Source organism: Anoplopoma fimbria, chromosome 8 (assembly GCF_027596085.1).
Source record: "Anoplopoma fimbria isolate UVic2021 breed Golden Eagle Sablefish chromosome 8, Afim_UVic_2022, whole genome shotgun sequence".
Lineage (NCBI taxonomy): Eukaryota > Metazoa > Chordata > Actinopteri > Perciformes > Anoplopomatidae > Anoplopoma > Anoplopoma fimbria.
Window position 1 is genome coordinate 665,065 of NC_072456.1, and position 19,806 is coordinate 684,870.

Here is a 19,806-nt window from a genome sequence, read left to right on the forward strand (position 1 = left end):
ATGGGGATCAAGAAACCCGACACTGCTAATAAATGGTACATTTAGTGAAATATATTTTTTAAAAGTACACAAGAGGACTTTACTCTTTTTCAATAGATTTATTAGAACAAATTTCCATGTGAGGAATGGCGCAGATCGACTCCTCAATCGGCATCCTCCTGTTCCTGAGCCCGGAGGAAGCTGGCCTTCTTTTGGGCGACGCGGTCTTTCCTCTGGGCCAGAGAGAGCTTGGCACGGTTCCATCTAGGTCACAAAAGAAAACACAATTAGCATTTGCAGTTCTTTTTGATAGTTGCAAGTCTTTTTGTACATTACTGGTGTCCAAATAGGCCTGACATGTATTCCAAATTGTACTATACTACGGCCATGTGCATGAGTTGCCATATTCCTTCTGTACTATCAAGAGCTCAGACTGAATATTTTACTCCCAACTTTAATTTAAACTGGTTTGCGACCTTAAAATACACTTAAACAAATGTATTAACACATCAGCAGTTCTCACCTCTTCTTCTTGACTTCTTTGACAGGCTTCTTTTCATGGACTGGATTCTCACGAATACCAGCATGAGCCTTTTTGTACATTTCCTCAATCTGAAAGAAAGATGAGATGAGTCAAACTCTTGTCCAATGATTTACTTCACATCCGGTTTATGGGTGCAATTAATTCTTCACCAATACTAGCCGTGCTTAAAAAAAACAAAAAACTTTTGGTAGATAAAATCTGAAGATCCAGTTTGTAGTTTCATATTCAAGAAATTTAAACTGAAAATGTTTACCAGACATTTGTCATGTAGCTTCAAGATTGTTGGCACTTTCTGTGTTCTTACTTTTGAGTCATTTCCAATTGACAAGCAGTCTAAAGATGCCGTCTCAATAATTGCCAAGAATCACAAATACATGAAATCCTAGGAAAGGAAATAATGTTTGGGCAAATGTACATCCTTTTTGTTTACCAATTAATAAAAAAAATGGATCAGTTGATATAAACACCATTAGTCCAGAACACAGTGTCAAGATATGCCAAGCAATGTGTAAGAGGCAAACTTGATCCTGTCCTGAAGACGGGGTAAGAGATGTATGAATGTTTTACTCAAGAGCAAATTTTGAGAATATCAATCTCTTCGTCATTGGTATTACAATGTTAAGTTCATCAATATGAATTACTGGACTAATTACACAAGGGTTGCGGCTGAATTAAAGCGTTTTTTTGATGCGCAAGATTCATATATTTTTAATAATATCTATTACAAGCACCAATTGGACCAAAATCCAGATTAATATTTGGTGATTATTTTCCTGAGTCAAAGGCTGTGATCACTGTGCCATGAATGGAGAGCTTCCTCATGATGAATCACTAACAACCGTGTGTGAAATCTGCCACTAATGAGATCAGTTTATAGATAGAAGCTTTTCGACCCACGAGTTGATTCGTTCACAGCTACCTTCCAGATGATATACAGTGTGCACAATTTCACGCAGCATAAAGACAACTTGCCGAATCGGGGGCGACTCCATTCTTGATGAAACGGGAGAACTGCTTCTTGTAGGCGTCCTCGTCCTCCTCCATCAGGTAGCTCATGTACTCGGACACGTTGATGCCCATGATGTGCTTGCGGTGGACCTCAGCATTGAACTCCTTGCTCTCTGGATCATAACCGGGGAAGCGCTTGGTGCTGGGGGAGAAGAGGAAAAAAAAAAAGAAAAAAAAGGTGAATCCCAGGAGGTTCAGTAAGCCTTTAACGGACTGTATTCACAATAGTCAAGCAGAACCTTGTGACTTTACGCAAGAGGCCCAATAAACACAGCGCTGCATTATGGTGTGCACAACTCTTGTGCATTATCAAACAGCATTGCATTAAATTCAGTATGGGCCCCATCTACACCTGCTTCAAAATGACAACGTTGCATTGTGTCTTTTGCATTCAAGCAAGCTTTCAAACTCTACTGCTGTTTTCTTCCTCACAAATGCAGGCACTGCATTTAAACGCAATAGACACACGAGCCAGACTACCTCCATATGCGGCCAGGCAGATCCACTACACTGACACTTAAACGCAAAGTATATTCAGCTACAGGTTGCTTCTTAGTGCTCTGTGGAAACAGGGTGTGAGGACTGAAACAGAACCTGCCATATGGATCTATTTGTAAACAACAACAACTGGCAGTCAGCTTCACAACTGACTGAATGCATTTATTCTTTGCCATTTTTCCTCAATAAATTGTGTCTTTAAATTATCTTCTCTGAAAAACAGCCAACACAAATCAGATCTGTGTACATGCCAAAGTAGTGTTTCAGTGCACAGTCAGATATTTTCATTGTGCGACTGCACAGATGAAGCAAACATGTAAACTCCTAATCGCCACCTCTGGAAGACATCTGACAGGATGGGGGGTGGGGGGGTGATGACTAAGGAACTTACAGGCCTCTTCACGCAACAAGCCACTAGACAAGTAACTTTCAGCTCCGGCATTCAACCTGCGCTGGACCTCCTTCATATAACCCCCTTCTCCCTCAAACCTTCAAGTGTTTACTGTAATTTCCTGAAAGCCTCTAAGATATATCTTGATTAAAAAAAAAAATGAAGCCTTTAAGCAGTTGGTGGACAAGATTAAGCCAACCATAGCTTAGTATCTGTCAAAGCAGTCACAAAAACTTCCCCTAGACAGATGAGTCAATACCAACCCAACCTTTTCATTCACTGCACGACAATTTTAATATCAAACCTCGGCAATTGTGCCACTTGAACGTTCTCCCATCAGACATTTGAATTGTTGGTATGAAAATCACAGGTGCTACTAATAACATTAACGAGGGGCTCCGGTAAATTAAAGGCTCTTAAATGGACTCATTAACGTGATTATGTTCCATCCAAAGCCCATTTTGGAAGGAAAATTTCTCATACGGCCAAGCAGAGCATCAACTCCAAAACTTTGTGACAGCCAGCGGGACAGGTTACCTGTGAGGGATGGACAGGCCTCCATCCACAGCCCCCTTCAGGGCACCGAACACCTTGTTGCCAGTGGTGGTTCTGGCAAGCCCAGCATCCAGGTAGCAGGTGAATGCGCCTGGCTGACCATCAATGCTCTCCACGTTGAACTCGTCGCCTGTCACCTCCACCTGGCCTTCATACACCTTATCCAGGCCAAACTTGTTCAGCAGCTGAGGACAAAAAGTAATTCAAGATCAACACCTGGTACAGCAGAAAAAAAGCAATTTGCCATCAAGTCCACTAAAGTTTGGGATCAATGACACAGGGTGGGGCATGTAAAAGAGAAGTTTGTACGTACTCTACGAGCCAGCAGCAGACCAGTGCTGTAGGCTGCTGCGTAGTTAGTCAAGCCCACGGCAACCCCATACTTAGGCAGCTCGTGTGAGTAGGCCGCACACACGATCATATCACCCTCGATCTTGGCATAGGCGATCTGCAAATCAATCACAAGTAATCCATCAAATCACAGCACAATCTTGATAAGGACTGCGAAAGCCTTGACTACTAACAAATACTCCCATTACGCCACATATTGTAATGCAGTTCAGATTAATGCAAGGTTGATGCGTTCAATCATGTGATCAGAAACAATTGGGGGGAAACTCCACATCGTGATTTGACCACGTTTACATGACTAAGTTTAAGTTAATCAGAAACTGCTTTTTACAATTTCTTTCATAAGATTCTCTAACATTGACACATTGCAGGCCTTATACGCACACCGTAAGTTCAAATATGTTCACAGGTAAAAGCTGAGCCCTGTTCAGGTAAAAGCAGGTAAATCCCAGCGTGTGCTCACCTGGCAACAGATGTCCCTGTTGGAGAAACGGACGATCATCCTGTACTTGGGTGTGTTGTACTTGTTCTTATCTTGGACGACCAGGCGCTTGCGGGCAAAGAAGTCAGTCTTTCCCTCTGGAAGAATCACATAAAAAAAAAAATACTTAAAAATGAGACCAAGCGTACTTTGAAACGTCACCAAGCTCATGCATGACTCTCAGGTGGTGTCTTACCTCTCCTCCTCCTGAACTTCACCTGGTACCTCTTGAAGTAGGACTTGTTCTTCACTACTTTAACAAAACCCTGCAAGAGGACACGAATCAAGTTAGCATCAGGGACAAAACAGACAGCCACAAAAGCTCACTCCACGTTGGGTTTAATTTGATCAAAGTAGTTGGACTGTCACTGTCACACCAAGCTAACATTAGCAGGCTGGAGTTAGCATAACGCTACGCAGGGCTCACGACCAGCAAACGAGACAATAGTGACGGGTATGAAATGGACATTCTGGGGATGTGGATTGAGGGACTAGGTGGTCACAAACTGAGGAACATCTCACAGGAAGATATTCTACAGGAAAAAGGAAGCATTGAGTGTGTGAGGGCAGCCATCAGGCCACGTTAAAGCAGACCGGGGTCCAGCTAGCAGGACTCAATCTATCTCCATCTGAGCATCAGTAGCATGTTTATAAACGTCTGACACCACACAGCGCACCATGTGTGTCTTAGGCACGCATGTAGACACATATTGGGACAAATTACGAACCATTTTTGCAGTCTTTTTGTCTCCTTATGAAGGAGCCCGGAGCCAAAGACTGGGGCTAGACTCCGCTGCACTGGAAAAAGGAAGAGGCCAGTGCGCATGCGCTGTAAATAGCGCGTCACAGGATGAGGCGCCATGCTGCTGAGGGTCAGAGCTGGTGCTGCCCCCTACCGGGCTGGGGCGGCTATTTAAAATAAGATAAGAGAATCCTTTATTATTATTATATTCCTTTTATTGATCCCCATGGGGGAAATTCAAGTGTTGCAGCAGCTCAACTACACAGACACAGACAATAAATACACATACTATACAACTACACAGACAATAAATACACATACTATACAACTACACAGACAATAAATACACATACTATACAACTACACAGACAATAAATACACATACTATACAACTACACAGACAATAAATACACATACTATACAACTACACAGACAATAAATACACATACTATACAACTACACAGACAATAAATACACATACTATACAACTACACAGACAATAAATACACATACTATACAACTACACAGACAATAAATACACATACTATACAACTACACAGACAATAAATACACATATTATACTATACAACTACACAGACAATAAATACACATACTATACAACTACACAGACAATAAATACACATACTATACAACTACACAGACAATAAATACACATACTATACAACTACACAGACAATAAATACTATACAACTACACAGACAATAAATACAACTATACTACACAGACAATAAATACACATACTACACAGACACAGACAATAAATACACATACAACAAAACAAAATAAAGATTAGTCCCGCAGTGGGGAAATTTACAGGATTTACAGCAGCATAGGGTATAGTGCAAACAAGAGATATAGGAAAAATACAAGATCAAAGTATTATAAATAAGCAAATAAGCAATAAAAACAGTAAAGAGTCCACAATAACTGAAATATTATATATACAGACAGAATAACTATTATAACTATTATTGCACAGTGCATTTCTATACATTACACATTACACTGTGCAATAATAGTTAAAGTTGTTGTTTTTTTTCTCTGTCTGTAAATATAATATTTCAGTTATTGTTGTTTTTTCTACTTTTTTTTTTATTGCTTATTTATAATACTTGTTTTATTTTATTTTTCATTTTTAGCTTGTCTTCTTCTACTATGTCTCTTGTGTGCACTTTACTCTACGCTGTTGTAAGTCTGCAAATTTCCCCGCTGCGGGACTAATAAAGGATTATCTTATCTTATCTTATCTTATTGCACAGGTTTTTAGTGTCATGTGTCATGTGGTCTGCTGGGAGCAGAGCTGGTTGAGCAACCTGACAGCAGCCGGAAGGAAGGACCTGCAGTACCTCTCCTTCACACACTGGGGGTTGAAGCAGCCGGTGGCTGAAGTAGCTGCACAGAGCTGCCAGGGTGTCCTGCATGGGGTGGGATGTGTTGTCCATCAGGGATGACAGCTTGGCCATCATCCTCCTGTCTCCCACCACCTCCACCGTATCCAGTGGACACGCCCAGGACACTGCTGGCCTTCTTGACAAGTTTGTTTAGCCTCTTCCTGTCGGCTGTCGAGATGCTGCTGCTCCAGCAGACCACTGCATAGAAGATGGCTGATGCCACCACAGAGTCGAAAAAGGTCCTCAGTCTCCTCAGCAGATAGAGTCTGCTCTGACTATAAAGTGCATTTGTGTGATCTGTCCAGTCCAGTTTATTGTTATTGTTGTGAACACCCAGGTACTTATAAGATTTTACAATCTCAATGTCCTGTCCCTGGATGTTCACTGGTTCCGGAGGACAGTGTTTACCCCAGCGGAAGTCCACCACCAGCTCTTTGGTTTTACCAGAGTTGATCTGGAGGCGGTTCCGCTGGCACCATCCTATGAAGTCCTGGTTCAGTTCTCTGTATTCCCTCTCATCGCTGGCGGAAATGAGGCCGACGATTGCAGAGTCATCAGATAACTTTTGCAGGTGGCAGGTAGCAGAGTTATATGTGAAGTCTGATGTGTAGATGGAGAAGAGGAATGGAGCCAGAACGGTTCCTTGTGGGGCCCCCGTGCTGCAGGACACCAGGTCTGGCTCACACTCCCTTATCCCCACGTACTGTGGACGGTTGGTGAGGTAGTCCAGGATCCATGCAGTGAGGTGGTGGCCCACCCCGGTCTGCTCCAGCTTGTCCCTCAGAAGCAAAGGCTGGATGGTGTTGAAGGCACTGGAGAAGTCGAAGAACACGACTCTCACAGTGCTTCCAGCCTTTTCCAGGTGAGAAAGGCATCTTTGTAGCAGGTAGATGACAGCGTCATCCACCCCGATGCCAGATTGGTAGGCGAACTGAAGTGGGTCCAATGTGGTGTGCTGTAGGTTGTTGGAGTGGGGGTGGGGTGCTGGTCATGGAGTGCAGTGTATGAGGAGTGTGGAGGGGAGCCAAAAACAACAGCACTCTGCTATCTTCCTTTAACCAGATGACAAGTCAAAATGTGATTCAAATCTCGCCAAGGTCTCTCTTTTTGTCATATTACCATTTTCAAGCTCAGTTCTTCTCGTTTTTTGGGGGGATTCACTTATAACAACATATTTCATTAAAACGACAACATGTTAAGCTCATCTAGGACATGATGCCTATTCTATTCCTCCATATTGTTTTAAAATATTCAACTTTTTTAGACAGAATGAATGATCCACAATAACTAAAACGTGATGATGTATGTACAACATGGGAAGTACACAATATGTGTGGCATTCAAGTAGTTTTAAATGTGAAAACAGTGCAAGTGAGTCTTTGTTATTTTGTGTTTTTCTACATTTCAGTGTCAACATATAGAACAAAAAAAATATGTTGATAATGATATGGATATTTTTTTGTGTGATATCAATAAACTGTATGTCATGATATTGTACAATTAAGAGGTACAGCAAAGGACATATCTGACATTGTGACAGAAATCCTTTTAAAATAAAATTTTGCCATAAATCAATCCTAGGCCTTGATTTGCAATATGTTCTACAGTTAACTGGATATACACAGAAATGGATACTGTGGTATAGTTGGCAAAATCGATAACATTTATTCACTATTCACTTTTGTTTTCTCCAAACAAAGCGTAACACTCGTTTGTAGCATTCACAAGACACTTTCTGCAGAAAATGCACTCTCAGGTATCGATTATAAATACATAGACTTAGGTATCTCTTAGATCAGCCCCTTAATTTGAAATGGCAAAAACATTTTATGTGTAAATACCTATCTGAGTTGCAGATTCATTCTTGTCAGTATGTTAAAAAGCAAATTGTTGTTGCACTTTGCAGATGAATGTTAAACTAAAAATCTTTTTGAGTAAGTATGCAGTGGCTGCCTTCGATTTGGAGCTTGTATCTTGGTTTTAGGTCCCCAGAAACTGAAATACCATGTCGTTCTATCAAGAGTAAATTTGGTAAAAATGTATTCCTCAGAAGATCAGTTCACATGGGTATCACAAAAACAGATTCAACCAGCTACTCATAGTGCAATTTGGCAGATAGTTTCATTGGTGCTATTTAAAGATAATATCCATACCATTCAGTCTTCAGACATCACCACGCTCAGTCCGGTACGATTACCCATTACAGTAGCAAAGCATTTATTTAGCAGGTGAGGATTAAAGAGTGCATGAGTAGAGTGCCTATGGGGATATGGGTGTGACAGTCACAGGTAATGAATAATAAGTCAATTTAATATCTAATGCCACATATTGACTTTGACTAACTCAGCCAAAACAAACCTACAAATATTTTTAGGCATTTCTTTCCATTCCATTTGAATTCTTTCAGGGGCTTAGTGACAATTGGAACCTCATTACTGATAATTACTATTCCTCCCTGTGTTCATAGATATCAAATTATTTATGCCTGACAGACTGAGATGTGATTGTTGTGACGGTGTATCGGATTCCGTGGCCTAAAGTCTCCATGGTGCTCCCAAGTCTAACCTACAACGTCAGCTGCTTTTCAGCTCCTTCAATGAGCAGAGGAGTGTCCAACAACCGACAAAAGACATGCGTCACTGCTCCCATGTAAAACCTGAAAAGTAGGCTGCAGGACTGTTTGGTATGTGAGTCAAAGCAGTTGGATAACTCATATTTTCACCAGAGCCGGGATGTGGTTACTTCATGAGTTTCTATTGGCAGCTGTCGCTCAGTGAAAGCAGCTGTGTGAAACTATCAAACGTAGAGAAGGAGCTCCTCGTCAGTTTCTAGTTCATTTTACAGCATTTTCTTTTAATTTAGGTTTATGGTTTTATGTTTTTGAGGACTAACCAATGAGGAAGAACAGACTGATTTTCTGATTAAACTATGAAGACAACATGCCCTAATTGAATGACCACTAAGGGAACACAATTCGACCCTCTAGTCGACTGGAACAGAAGTATCTTTCCTCTCAGCAATGAACTTGAGGTAAGTTAATTAAAAAGTAAGATACTTATTATGAAACCTAAGACTCCTATCTGTAACTTAATGTGCTTGGCTGAAACTTCCCTGTTACTTGAATAGAACTTAAGGTGAGGTTACATGTAATCATATACGTGGTTAAAGAATGAGTAACAGTGATTTCGCTGACTCTAAGATGCTCCCTTTTCTTGCCTCCTGTTTCCTAAACACATTCTTCTACCCTCTACCCCCCTGTTCTGAGTGTGCTGCCAAATAATATCGTTATATCCTCAATTTGATATTGGTGTTAATTTCAACTACGACCAGTTTGCTCCTGACATCACTCAACATGTACAGTTTCCAAAATTGGATGTAAAATGTCTGAATAGTGTCGCAGCACGGCTTGTGATAAAATCAAGAACCAAACGTGTATACTTAGAAAATAAAGTGACTTAACAACCAAAAAGTAAATAAAGATAAGTCAAACAAATTGGATGGGAGGATGTGGTGCATTGTGCTGTAGAATCAAAGCAAAGAAACCAATAGCCGCCACAACAAAGGTATCAGGTCTGCCAACGAGTAACTTCTGCTTCTCAGGCTTTTATGCAAGGGACACAACAGGCCAAGGTGTGTCCGATGCCAGTGATTACCACCCAAGAAAGGAGACAACAGGGGAACCAAACAGAGGAGCCGTCACAATAGAAAAGGCTGTTATGATACTTTTAAATACCTGCATCACCACAGAATGGAACAAATACACTTATCCATCTAACTGATGTCATGTTATCTATGTACCATCCATACATTGGGTCATCTTTTAAATAATCTATTACATGACCTGTAAAACATCTGGCCTACCAAGGTAAAAAGCAGGCGGCATAAGAGATCAAACAGGACAGTGTTAGTGAATATTGTTATGATTAGTGTTGAGAACCTGTTGGAGCTCTGGCCTCCAGGACGTGCTGTGGCCATAAATGAACTTAATGTCATCGATGCTGACTTTCCCTCTGGGTAACCCTTATGACATAGTATGGCACTCAACTAGTTGTTGTAATGTAACTATTACAGAGAAGCCTACAGTGATGCTGTAATTGTCCAACCAGAATGACCTGCTTGACCCCCCCTTAACTTTGTTTACTATCCAACACAAGGTAAATTGTGTCCATATAGTCAGAGGCTTGTGTGCAACAAAAATAATTGGAGCTACATGATTACATTTCTACTTCTATTCAATTCAATTCAGTTTATTTTGTATAGCCCAGAATCACAAATTACAAATTAGCCTCAGAGGGCTTTACAATCTGTACACATGCGACATCCTCTGTCCTTAGACCCTCACATCCTCTGTCCTTCCCCTCACATCCTCTGTCCTTACACCCTCACATCCTCTGTCCTTAGACCCTCACATCCTCTGTCCTTACACCCTCACATCCTCTGTCCTTAGACCCTCACATCCTCTGTCCTTACACCCTCTGTCCTTACACCCTCACATCCTCTGTCCTTAGACCCTCACATCCTCTGTCCTTAGACCCTCACATCCTCTGTCCTTAGACCCTCACATCCTCTGTCCTTACACCCTCACATCCTCTGTCCTTAGACCCTCACATCCTCTGTCCTTACACCCTCACATCCTCTGTCCTTCCCTCACATCCTCTGTCCTTACCCTCACATCCTCTGTCCTTCCCCTCACATCCTCTGTCCTTAGACCCTCACATCCTCTGTCCTTCCTCACATCCAAAAGACCCTCACATCCTCTGTCCTTCCCTCACATCCTCTGTCCTTCCCTCACATTCACAGGAAAAACTCCCCTAAAAACCCCTTTAACAGGGAGAAAAAAGGAAGAAACCTCTGGGAGAACGACAGAGGAGGGATCCTTCTCCAGGATGGACAGAATGCAATAGATGTCATGTGTACAGAATGAACAGCATAACAGAGATACAACACATTCAATGTATATGACATAAATGATTCATACAATAAGACTACTTATAATAACAGCAGCAATTACTTCTCCTTCCACCCACAAACACATATTTGTTAATTCAGTATTTCCTCTTTCTGAATGGCTGAAAAGAAACAGCCCAGTTAAATGTCTTTGGAGTGCAGTTTCTCACCACGGCCACACGGTGGTGGTGTTGAGTCGGGTTTGAGCTGAGTAGGCCGCCGTCCGTCTGAGCTCTGCAGACTCTGTGTACACGTATTACAGGCTGCATGGGTGGACCGCAGAGCGATGGGACCAGCTAGCTAACCAACGCTCACTAGCTCTCAGGTGGAAACACAGCTATGCTAACTTGTAAACAAATAGCTCATGTATTCGGGTAAAGTGTGTTTGTCTAACAGCAGGACTATACTCTGGTGCATGGGAAGCAGACGACGTTTGCTGGTTAAAAACGCTTCAAGGTAAAGATGTGCTTGAGTTTTTCGGGGTCTGACTAAGCACTGGAGTGAAAACTAACTCATGAAACAACTTCAAGTTTAGCACTGTGTCAGTTCAGGTGAAGGCTGTGACATTACATGTAGGAAGGAGTCGGTGTCAGTGCGGATCTCTTGCATGTGTTTAGTTATAATAGTAGCTTTAGTCACCGGTTTGTCAGCCTTGAGTTGGAAAAACTAGCTAATTAATCTGCTTGCGACGGGCTCCGGCTATCGTCTGGAACGAAACTAAAATTAAAGGGTGGGTGTTGTTTTTTTTTTTTTTTTTTTTCTTCTACTTGTTAATGTCGAGTAAACTGGCCGGTGTAACTATTTAACTCCACTGTAACACTTTTCGAGCTCGCCAACGTTGGAACTTTGTGGAAGAAAGACACTGTAGACTGTTGGATCTGATGCTAGATCTCCATTTCAGCTCCACACCAGAGAGCCATACAAGGAGAGCAGAGCCTTCTCCTCCAGGTCTAATGCACCGGTCCTCTGTCCTCTGTCCTCTGTCCTCTGTCCTCGGTCCTCTGTCCTCTGTCCTCTGTCCTCTGTCCTCGGTCCTCTGTCCTCGGTCCTCTGTCCTCGGTCCTCTGTCCTCTCCTCGGTCCTCTGTCCTCTGTCCTCGGTCCTCTGTCCTCTCCTCTGTCCTCTCCTCGGTCCTCTGTCCTCTGTCCTCGGTCCTCTGTCCTCTGTCCTCGGTCCTCTGTCCTCGGTCTTCGGTCCTCTGTCCTCTGTCCTCGGTCGGTCCTCGGTCCTCGGTCCTCTGTCCTCGGTCCTCTGTCCTCTGTCCTCTGTCCTCGGTCCTCTGTCCTCTGTCCTCTGTCCTCGGTCGGTCCTCTGTCCTCTGTCCTCGGTCCTCTGTCCTCGGTCCTCTGGTCCTCTGTCCTCTGTCCTCGGTCCTCTGTCCTCTGTCCTCTGTCCTCTGTCCTCGGTCCTCGGTCCTCTGTCCTCTGTCCTCGGTCCTCTGTCCTCTGCCTGTGAGACAAGTGTGGAGCATCTCAGCAACACATTTAAACTGTGTTCAAGTCAGGGATATATTTAACTCAGACTGCAGAGAAGTGACTTGTAAGTTACAACAACACAGAGATGTAGAGGACGATCTACCCAAAGTTGAACACCTTTTAAAACTGCAGAAATGACTGACTGATGCCGTTGTGGGGAAACTTCCTTAAGCAGCCTAGTCGGAATCGGGTCAAAGAGACAGGTGGAAGGTTTAGACTTAGAAATAGTTAAAGTCAGTTGTTGAAGGTTGATGGGTGAAAAGCCATCTAAATATATTTCAGGTTCTACAGCTGTTTCTAAGGTATAGAAGTAGCCTATACCTATGTTGAATACACTTATTGTAAGTCGCTTTGGATAAAAGCGTCTGCTAAATGACTGACTGTAATGTTGTGGAATATGTGTCTTTGGTTAACTTGATGATCACGACTTAAAAGCTGTATCTCACACATAGACTGTATATATTGTAACATGTATATCCAGTAACTGGGGAAATTGGTTGTGGGCTATTGATATGCAGAGCCAAACCATTGCCATACACAATACCCCATTAAATGTAATGTTATATTAGATTCTTCACCTAAAACCTTATTTTTTCTGAGCTGAGAAGTGTGCCTATGACTAGAGCTAATAGGTAGAAGAAATAGAGTAGAGAAGTTCACTGTTAATTTAAGTATTATTTCTTTTTCTGTTATCAGAATGTACTCATAATGCTTAGATTAACAAGTAAAGTAACACTTCTATTAGTGTCAAATGAGTTTCCTGGGAGGTCCTGGCCAGATGCTTCTGTGACTAACACTAAACCGCCCCTCGCTTGTTTGCATTTTCTATAAGTCGTGTATGTGAGACTAGAGACTGCCATGTAGCTGTGATGGAAGCTTTCACAAGCTTTACTCAGTCTCCCCTAACCTCAGTATAGACGCTGAGGAACATATAGTACATGAGGGAGTTTTACTACATATTTTGGGACCAAGACGGGAGCAGAAGGTGTGCATGTAAGCCGATATGTTTTTTGCTTTATTTTTAGTAGTATTATTTGGTAGATAACATAAACATTTTCAGTGAGAATGGATGAACAGCAAATAGAAAAGATACACTTGAATGACTTTAAGAAGCCGTGGCATCTGTAAAACAAATTGAGTGAACGTGAAAGAAGTGGGCTTTTCAAGTAATGCCACATGTAGGCATATTGCAGGGATCTAGAAGTAGTCGTTGGAAGACTCGATGCCAGTCACTGATGTAGACAATGGAGTTAGCACACACTTTCACAGCAGAATGCTTAGCCTACTAGTTTGTTTGTTAGATTGACCTTAGCTATCACTCCCACAGAAAAAACTAGCCAAGGCTAAAATGAATGTGTTGGTGTTATTGATTTAAAACGTTTTTTCCTGTACTACTAAGGCTACTTGTTGCGGTGCAGGTTTTGCAGGCCAAGTGTGACATAATAGCGCCTGGTTGTAGCTCTCATTGTGTGGCTGCATCATGAAGAATAGCCTTCATCAAGACCATTGAAATGCCGATTGTACGCTTGGAAAATGTGAGCTTCCTCCTGTGTGTGAAGTGAAAGGCCTTTCTACCTCGGGGGCTGTGTGTTATTGTAAGTCAGGCCTGTGTTTTAATACCCTCACACAGCACTTGGATGGCATGTTTCCCTGAAGACAGCCATGCTCTCTCCTGCTGGGCCAGACAATTTTGTTTATATTCACCGGCTTGAAACGATGTGTTGGAAGAGAAGTAAAAGAGGGAAAGGCACCATTAAAAACATCTAATAGACCTTTACATTTTTCCTGGCTTAAGCGTTTGTGACCGTCCTTTTTCCCTGGTACGTTTTACAGCGCTGTGAGTTATCTGTCGGGTGCCGTGCATTTTGAATTAAGAGAAAGGAAATGCTTCTCTGTTCTGCCTGTGGTCTTTCTCAGTTCCACAATTGTATAGAAGTTGTTTTTTCGCTGGGGTTTTCCTCTTGCCTTGCTGTGTGTTTCATTAGCTATGCGCACTGCGTCTCAGGGCCCCTTTTGAGTTTTTTGGCAAACAAAAGCAGAAACAATCTCCTGTATCCAGGATTTATAGGGAAGCCCTGCTTCGGTTTGCTGGGCTTGCTAGAAGGAATGTATTGCCGCCTGGTCATCTCTCAAAGCATGGCCTCCCACGTCCTGACTCATTGGAGTTTTTCGCTGCTCATATATTGGTCCTTGAATTCAGTTTTCAGGTCATTTTTATTCTGCTTTTAAAAAAACTGCAATAAAGCACACTTGCTTTTGTTTTTTCCAAGGTTTTATAAATCAGGAAATCAACTAATAAGGTTTATTATCAATGAGGTACATCATTAATCAGACCTGATAAGAGCACACATTAGAGGCAACGTCCAGGCCTTACCTCCACTTGGTTCATCCTTTCACCCCCCAGTTAGTTCCGCATGGCATCCCACATTGAGAGTCAGTCTGTGAAGAAACCTCATGCCCTTACATTTTCTTCTTTGCTTTCAAAGAGAAAGATGCAGACACCATGCTATCCTGGCTCAGTGATGCACAAAAAAGGAAGGTGATAGGGGGAAAGGAATTTTTTTTTTTAGGATCAGCAGTTAATTACCAACATTGCTGATTCTTTTCACACAACGTATATAATTATTTTCAATATCCACTTAAAATATAATAATCACGTTATTGCAGTTATCTATAAGTCGATTAATGTGGCTGTAAGGACGATTAGATGTCCTGTATTTATTGTGCCGTTCCGTTGACTCATTTCTTTCTAATGTCAATTAATGGAATGTCTTCATTAATTTGATTACCGTAATTGCTTTAACTGTTGTGCTGTTGAGATGGAAAAATGCGCTGATCAACATCTGAGTCAGAGTGCACCGCACGCACCTATTACATATTCTGGCTCTGTGAGGAGGAAATGTCTTGTACTGGTGTGGATCCTAATTCTCTTAATGGCAGTCAGATTGAGTAAATGCAACCTGCATTTTCAGAAATGCTGTCTTATTCTTTGTGTGAGCAATGTACTGGGTTGTATAAGCAAAACATAAATCATGAAGGTCTTCCTATATGTAAATCACAGTGACATAGACAGATATTATACGGATATGGATAAATCACTATTTTAATTGTCTGTTTATAGTACTTGTTGATGTGTAAGACAGCGATCTACATATTATCTGTAAGTGAAACTGGACATTTTCAGAAATCAAGCAGGGAGAAATTTAGCTCAGTCAATTTTTTGTACAGCAAAAATACGCAATAAAATCCCATTACAGTGTAAAGGTAACAGTACTCAAGGCTAACTGCCTTGCCTTCCTTTGAATTCTTGATATTTTGTAAGAGTAATAATTTATTAAGAGAGTCTATCCAGGCTCATTTAATGTAGGATCTACAGGATGTGGATCAGTTGGTTTAGCTGCCTGTCATGTCATATTGCTGATGAAGGTCATTATGCCCCCCCACAGTAAAAGCTCAGGAACAGGGTGTTGTTATGAAAACAGTTAAAGTTTTGTGCACCAGCTTCCTGTTTCTCTCCATATTTAGAATGGAGCTTTTATGATACATCATTTAGAGGGTTTTGAACTTTAGATTTGCACCTCAGTGACCATTTTGATTTAAGAAAGAATATTAGTAATTTGTCCTGTTGCCAATTTCTACACACACTTCTCAAGATCTCTATCAATTTTTATCATCGTCTAAAACTGTTCTGTTATTTTTCAGATCTACGGTACCCTATATCTATATCTACGATATCATTACATATTTAAAAATAACCAGATGTTAAATTACCATCCATCTCTGTGCTGTGTGGTAACAGTAAAGTCACTCAGTGTTTGTGTACTGGAGGGTAAAAATACCTTAGCCAAGATATTTTCACTCTGTACTAAAGCACATTCCTGCCACCACATTTACCATAGTCCTATCCTCCACCTCCTTTGTTTTTTCTCTCCTTCTCCGCTGTGTCTTCAGCCCTCTGTAGGCCTGAACTCACAGAAAAATTACTTATTATTTTATACAGAAGAAGATGCATGAAATGTTCAGTATCCTGCCTGTCGGCATTATCCAGACTTCCTGTTGGGTTGAAACCGAAGGCAAATTCATTTTCTTTTCTCAGGTGCGAGGGGATTTTCAGAATGAGGTTTTTTTTTTTGCTGAGTGCAGAGGTTTACTTCCTGTTGTATACTGATTTCAGCAGGAGACTTTAGGAAGTCCTACAATCTTTAGTGGAGCACTTTGACCCCTCCTGACAGTGTGATCAGCATATGACTACAGAGCAGTGTGTTATTAAACCGGCCGAAGGTCTGAGGAGTTGATTACCGTCAGGGAAGAACTTGTTACTGACTTTTACATTTCTTTTAGTTGTTTTCTCTTAATAAATACATACTCTATTTCCTCGTGGAGTATGTAAGCAGCTGAAAGCCAAGGGTTTTGGATTATTTTGAATATCAGGTAGGAATGTCTGTACTGCTGCAGAGTATTGCTAAAAGTTGATCAATTGACCTTGGTGTCAGAAAGCGAGAGATTAATCTGCTAATGCTAAATTGAAAACTAAGCGGCTCTATCGATCCAGACGATACTGACTGCTGAATCTATGCTACCGGTGCAGTTCTTCCAGAACTAATAATGAAGCACTAAAGGGTGCAGGTGTAATGATGTTCAGTAGCTGCAAGATGAAAATTATGGAACTTTTTCTTTCATAGTTCTGCCAGAAATGATGTTTAAATACATATTTATATTTGATTTGATGGTAATGTTGTTATGTAAAACATAACTGATAGGGAGAGAAGTCAAGAAGTTATCTTATTCAAGTTGGACTGCCCTGTGAAGCAGGTGGAAAATGCAAAATACCCCAAAACATAAAACCTACATTTTATGACTGAGACTTCTTTGCTGAATTCGTCTCCATCTTCTGCAGGTGGCGACAGACAAGGTTGCTGGTAAGCTGAGTTCTACACTCTCATGGGTGAAGAACTCGGTGTCCCACACGGTCAGTCAGATGGCTAGCCAGGTGGCCACGCCCACGTCCCTGCAGACCACCGCCACCTCCTCTTCTACGTCTCTGTCCTCGCCCGGCCTCTCCCCGTCCTCACCGGCGCTGCTCAGTCCTGACGATGTGGAGCTGCTTGCCAAGCTGGAGGAGCAGAACAGGTGAGCAGCCGGTCTCTCAAGCTTCTCCTGCCCATCAAATTATCAGTTTTTGAGTTGTGGTTGTAGGGGAGAGCCATTTCGACCGGTTTGATACCAAATCTTCAGTAGTTGGTTACACAAAGATAGACAACACAGGCTGGCTGATTGAAAGACAATCATTAGAGGCTGTTTTTGGATTGTTTAAAACAATTTAAATTAGGGATGTACTCATCCAACATTTTCAGTCCTGATACAGATACCTCGGCCGATACTGGGTAACAATCTGGAACCAGTGTTTATTTAATAGGCTGTATGCCTCACTGTGTGGAAGAGACTGGGATCATTCTTTTATGTGGAAGGCAACATCAGTCTTGACTTAAACATTGCTTTCTTTACTTTGCAAAACAATATGTAACAAATAAATACAAAGATACAAATGTACTGAATTGTTATTTATTTAAATAATGGTGTCCAATACCGTTTCGTCATTGTACAGTAAGTCCATTTCCACAATATGGTAGGAAGAGTGTTGAATTCATCTTCTTGTTGCTTAGACGAGATATGAGATATTTTAGGCTTTCCCTGGTTAGAAGACCCATTGAACTGAACAGTGTGAGTTTGCCTTTCACTAAGTTATCTTCTATTATATTCACATAATGGCAGAAAACAACGCTCATCAACTTTTAACTAACTTGTGAAAGCAAACTTTTTTGCAGATGATGAATCAAATGACGCACATTTAGAATATGAAATGCATTGTACATGAAGGCTTCCAGTCAAAATTAAAAATGAGAAACATAAAATATATATTCAAAAACCCAAGCCTAAAATCAACAGTAAACACATCATCACTCATTATCAGCATGACCATCTACTTTGAAATTATTGCAGTAGTTAAACCATGTCTTCTACACAGCAGTCATCGTCTAGTTAGTTAGAATTTAGCAAGCTGATGGCACAGGACAAAACAATTTGACCTTTTATGACCTGGCCCATGAGAGCCTGAGGGAAGGGGCTCAGACTGCACACAAGGAGGATAGAGTGGATACTCATCCTCCTGCTTTAAAAATGTGAGACATGTTTTGGCCTGTGATATGACTGGACACTCGTTATGCTGTGCAGCTGGTTTTTGGCACCAGGAGAAGGATTACTATGCTCAGAAAAGTGAAAGCGGTAAAACCCAAACAATTTAAACTTCCTCAGGAAGTACAATATGCTGTTGGTCTGTTGTGCAGGCTACAGTGATGTTTTAATAACTATTACATGTTTGGATTTTTAATTCTAATACTTACATGCAACTAAAAATAATAATTACAAAAATAATAAAACAATATACATGTCTTTTAAAACTGTGATACAAAATGATATAAACAATGGCCTCAGATATTTGAATATTGTTTTATTACCTTTTTATTCACATTTTAAAGCAAGTATTTGAACCTTTGTTTTATTTTGTTGTTATTATTTTCTCTTTGCCTTGTTTTGTTTTTTTACACATTCGCACTTTGACGTCGTAGAATCATTCTGCACATCCCCACCATCCCCCTCCTGATCATATTTGCACACACACCTACAGGGAAGAGACACCTGACGGGTTGAGACTTGCCTACTAGCTGACTTGAGAATATGAAGAGTAAAATCTGGTCTGAAGAAAAAAAACTCAAGTTTGGAACATTGTGGTCTTTTGGGGTTTAACCAGTCTGTTGGGAAGCTTTTTTGTTTTTGTTCTTGGAGGGTTTGTGCGCTTTTTTATCATTGTATGCTCATCGCATGTAAAGTTGTGGGTCTGTTTTGACATTACTTGGTCCGTCAGTTATTTGCTGGTTTGATGATGTTTGACCCAGTTTTACCTGAACCGGATTAGAGGTGACTCCTGGTTTTCCTCCTTCAAGTTGACCAGATAAATCAGTTAATCTGCCTCTTAGAACAAGAGACAGAACTTGTTGTGTCAGAGTCTCGTTTTCCATGAAATTGGTAATATCTTAACAAATCTACATCATAGCATGCTTAGTTGTAGAGCTCTTCATTTATTGCAGATGTCATGCCGCTCTGTACTGTATCTTACTACAAATAGTAGGGTACATGTAATTATTTGAAGTAATTGTTAACAAATGCCACAAATTGAACTGTACAAATCTTTTGTAAGTTAAGATGAATGTGTATGTGCAGACCCTGAGGTGCTCATTGTTCACATCAGATTCAAGTACTGTTGAAGGGTGACGCAACGGCCCTCCTTTGCCAGCTTTGTGAATTCTTCCCCCACCGTGACTCTCACCCATGGCTAGTGCACTCTGTGTCAGCATGGAAACCAAGC

The 19,806-nt window shown here is 41.3% G+C and overlaps 2 protein-coding genes across 5 annotated transcripts in view; one reads left to right on the forward strand and one right to left on the reverse strand.

The window, feature by feature from the left end:
- Positions 1–78: 78 nt before the first annotated feature.
- LOC129094792 (60S ribosomal protein L5) lies at positions 79–4,626 on the reverse strand. The gene is made up of 8 exons (XM_054603055.1): positions 4,536–4,626; positions 4,004–4,073; positions 3,790–3,905; positions 3,289–3,423; positions 2,958–3,160; positions 1,496–1,673; positions 503–591; positions 79–243 (listed from the first exon to the last, which is right to left on the reverse strand). Exons 1-8 carry the CDS (start codon positions 4,536–4,538, stop codon positions 144–146), a joined length of 894 nt encoding a protein of 297 aa, XP_054459030.1. The 5' UTR covers positions 4,539–4,626; the 3' UTR covers positions 79–143.
- Positions 4,627–11,101: 6,475 nt separating this feature from the next.
- evi5b (ecotropic viral integration site 5b) overlaps positions 11,102–19,806 on the forward strand; it is a 31,312-nt gene continuing 22,607 nt past the window's right edge. Inside the window, exons 1-2 of one of the 4 annotated variants that reach the window (XM_054603048.1) lie at positions 11,102–11,364; positions 17,281–17,513. In XM_054603048.1, the coding sequence (XP_054459023.1) occupies positions 17,362–17,513 (152 nt within the window). In that variant the 5' untranslated portion in view covers positions 11,102–11,364; positions 17,281–17,361. Of the gene's footprint in view, positions 11,365–13,284; positions 13,377–17,280; positions 17,514–19,806 lie in introns of those variants that run through there. The other 3 variants (XM_054603049.1, XM_054603053.1, XM_054603051.1) reach the window with 3 other exon arrangements.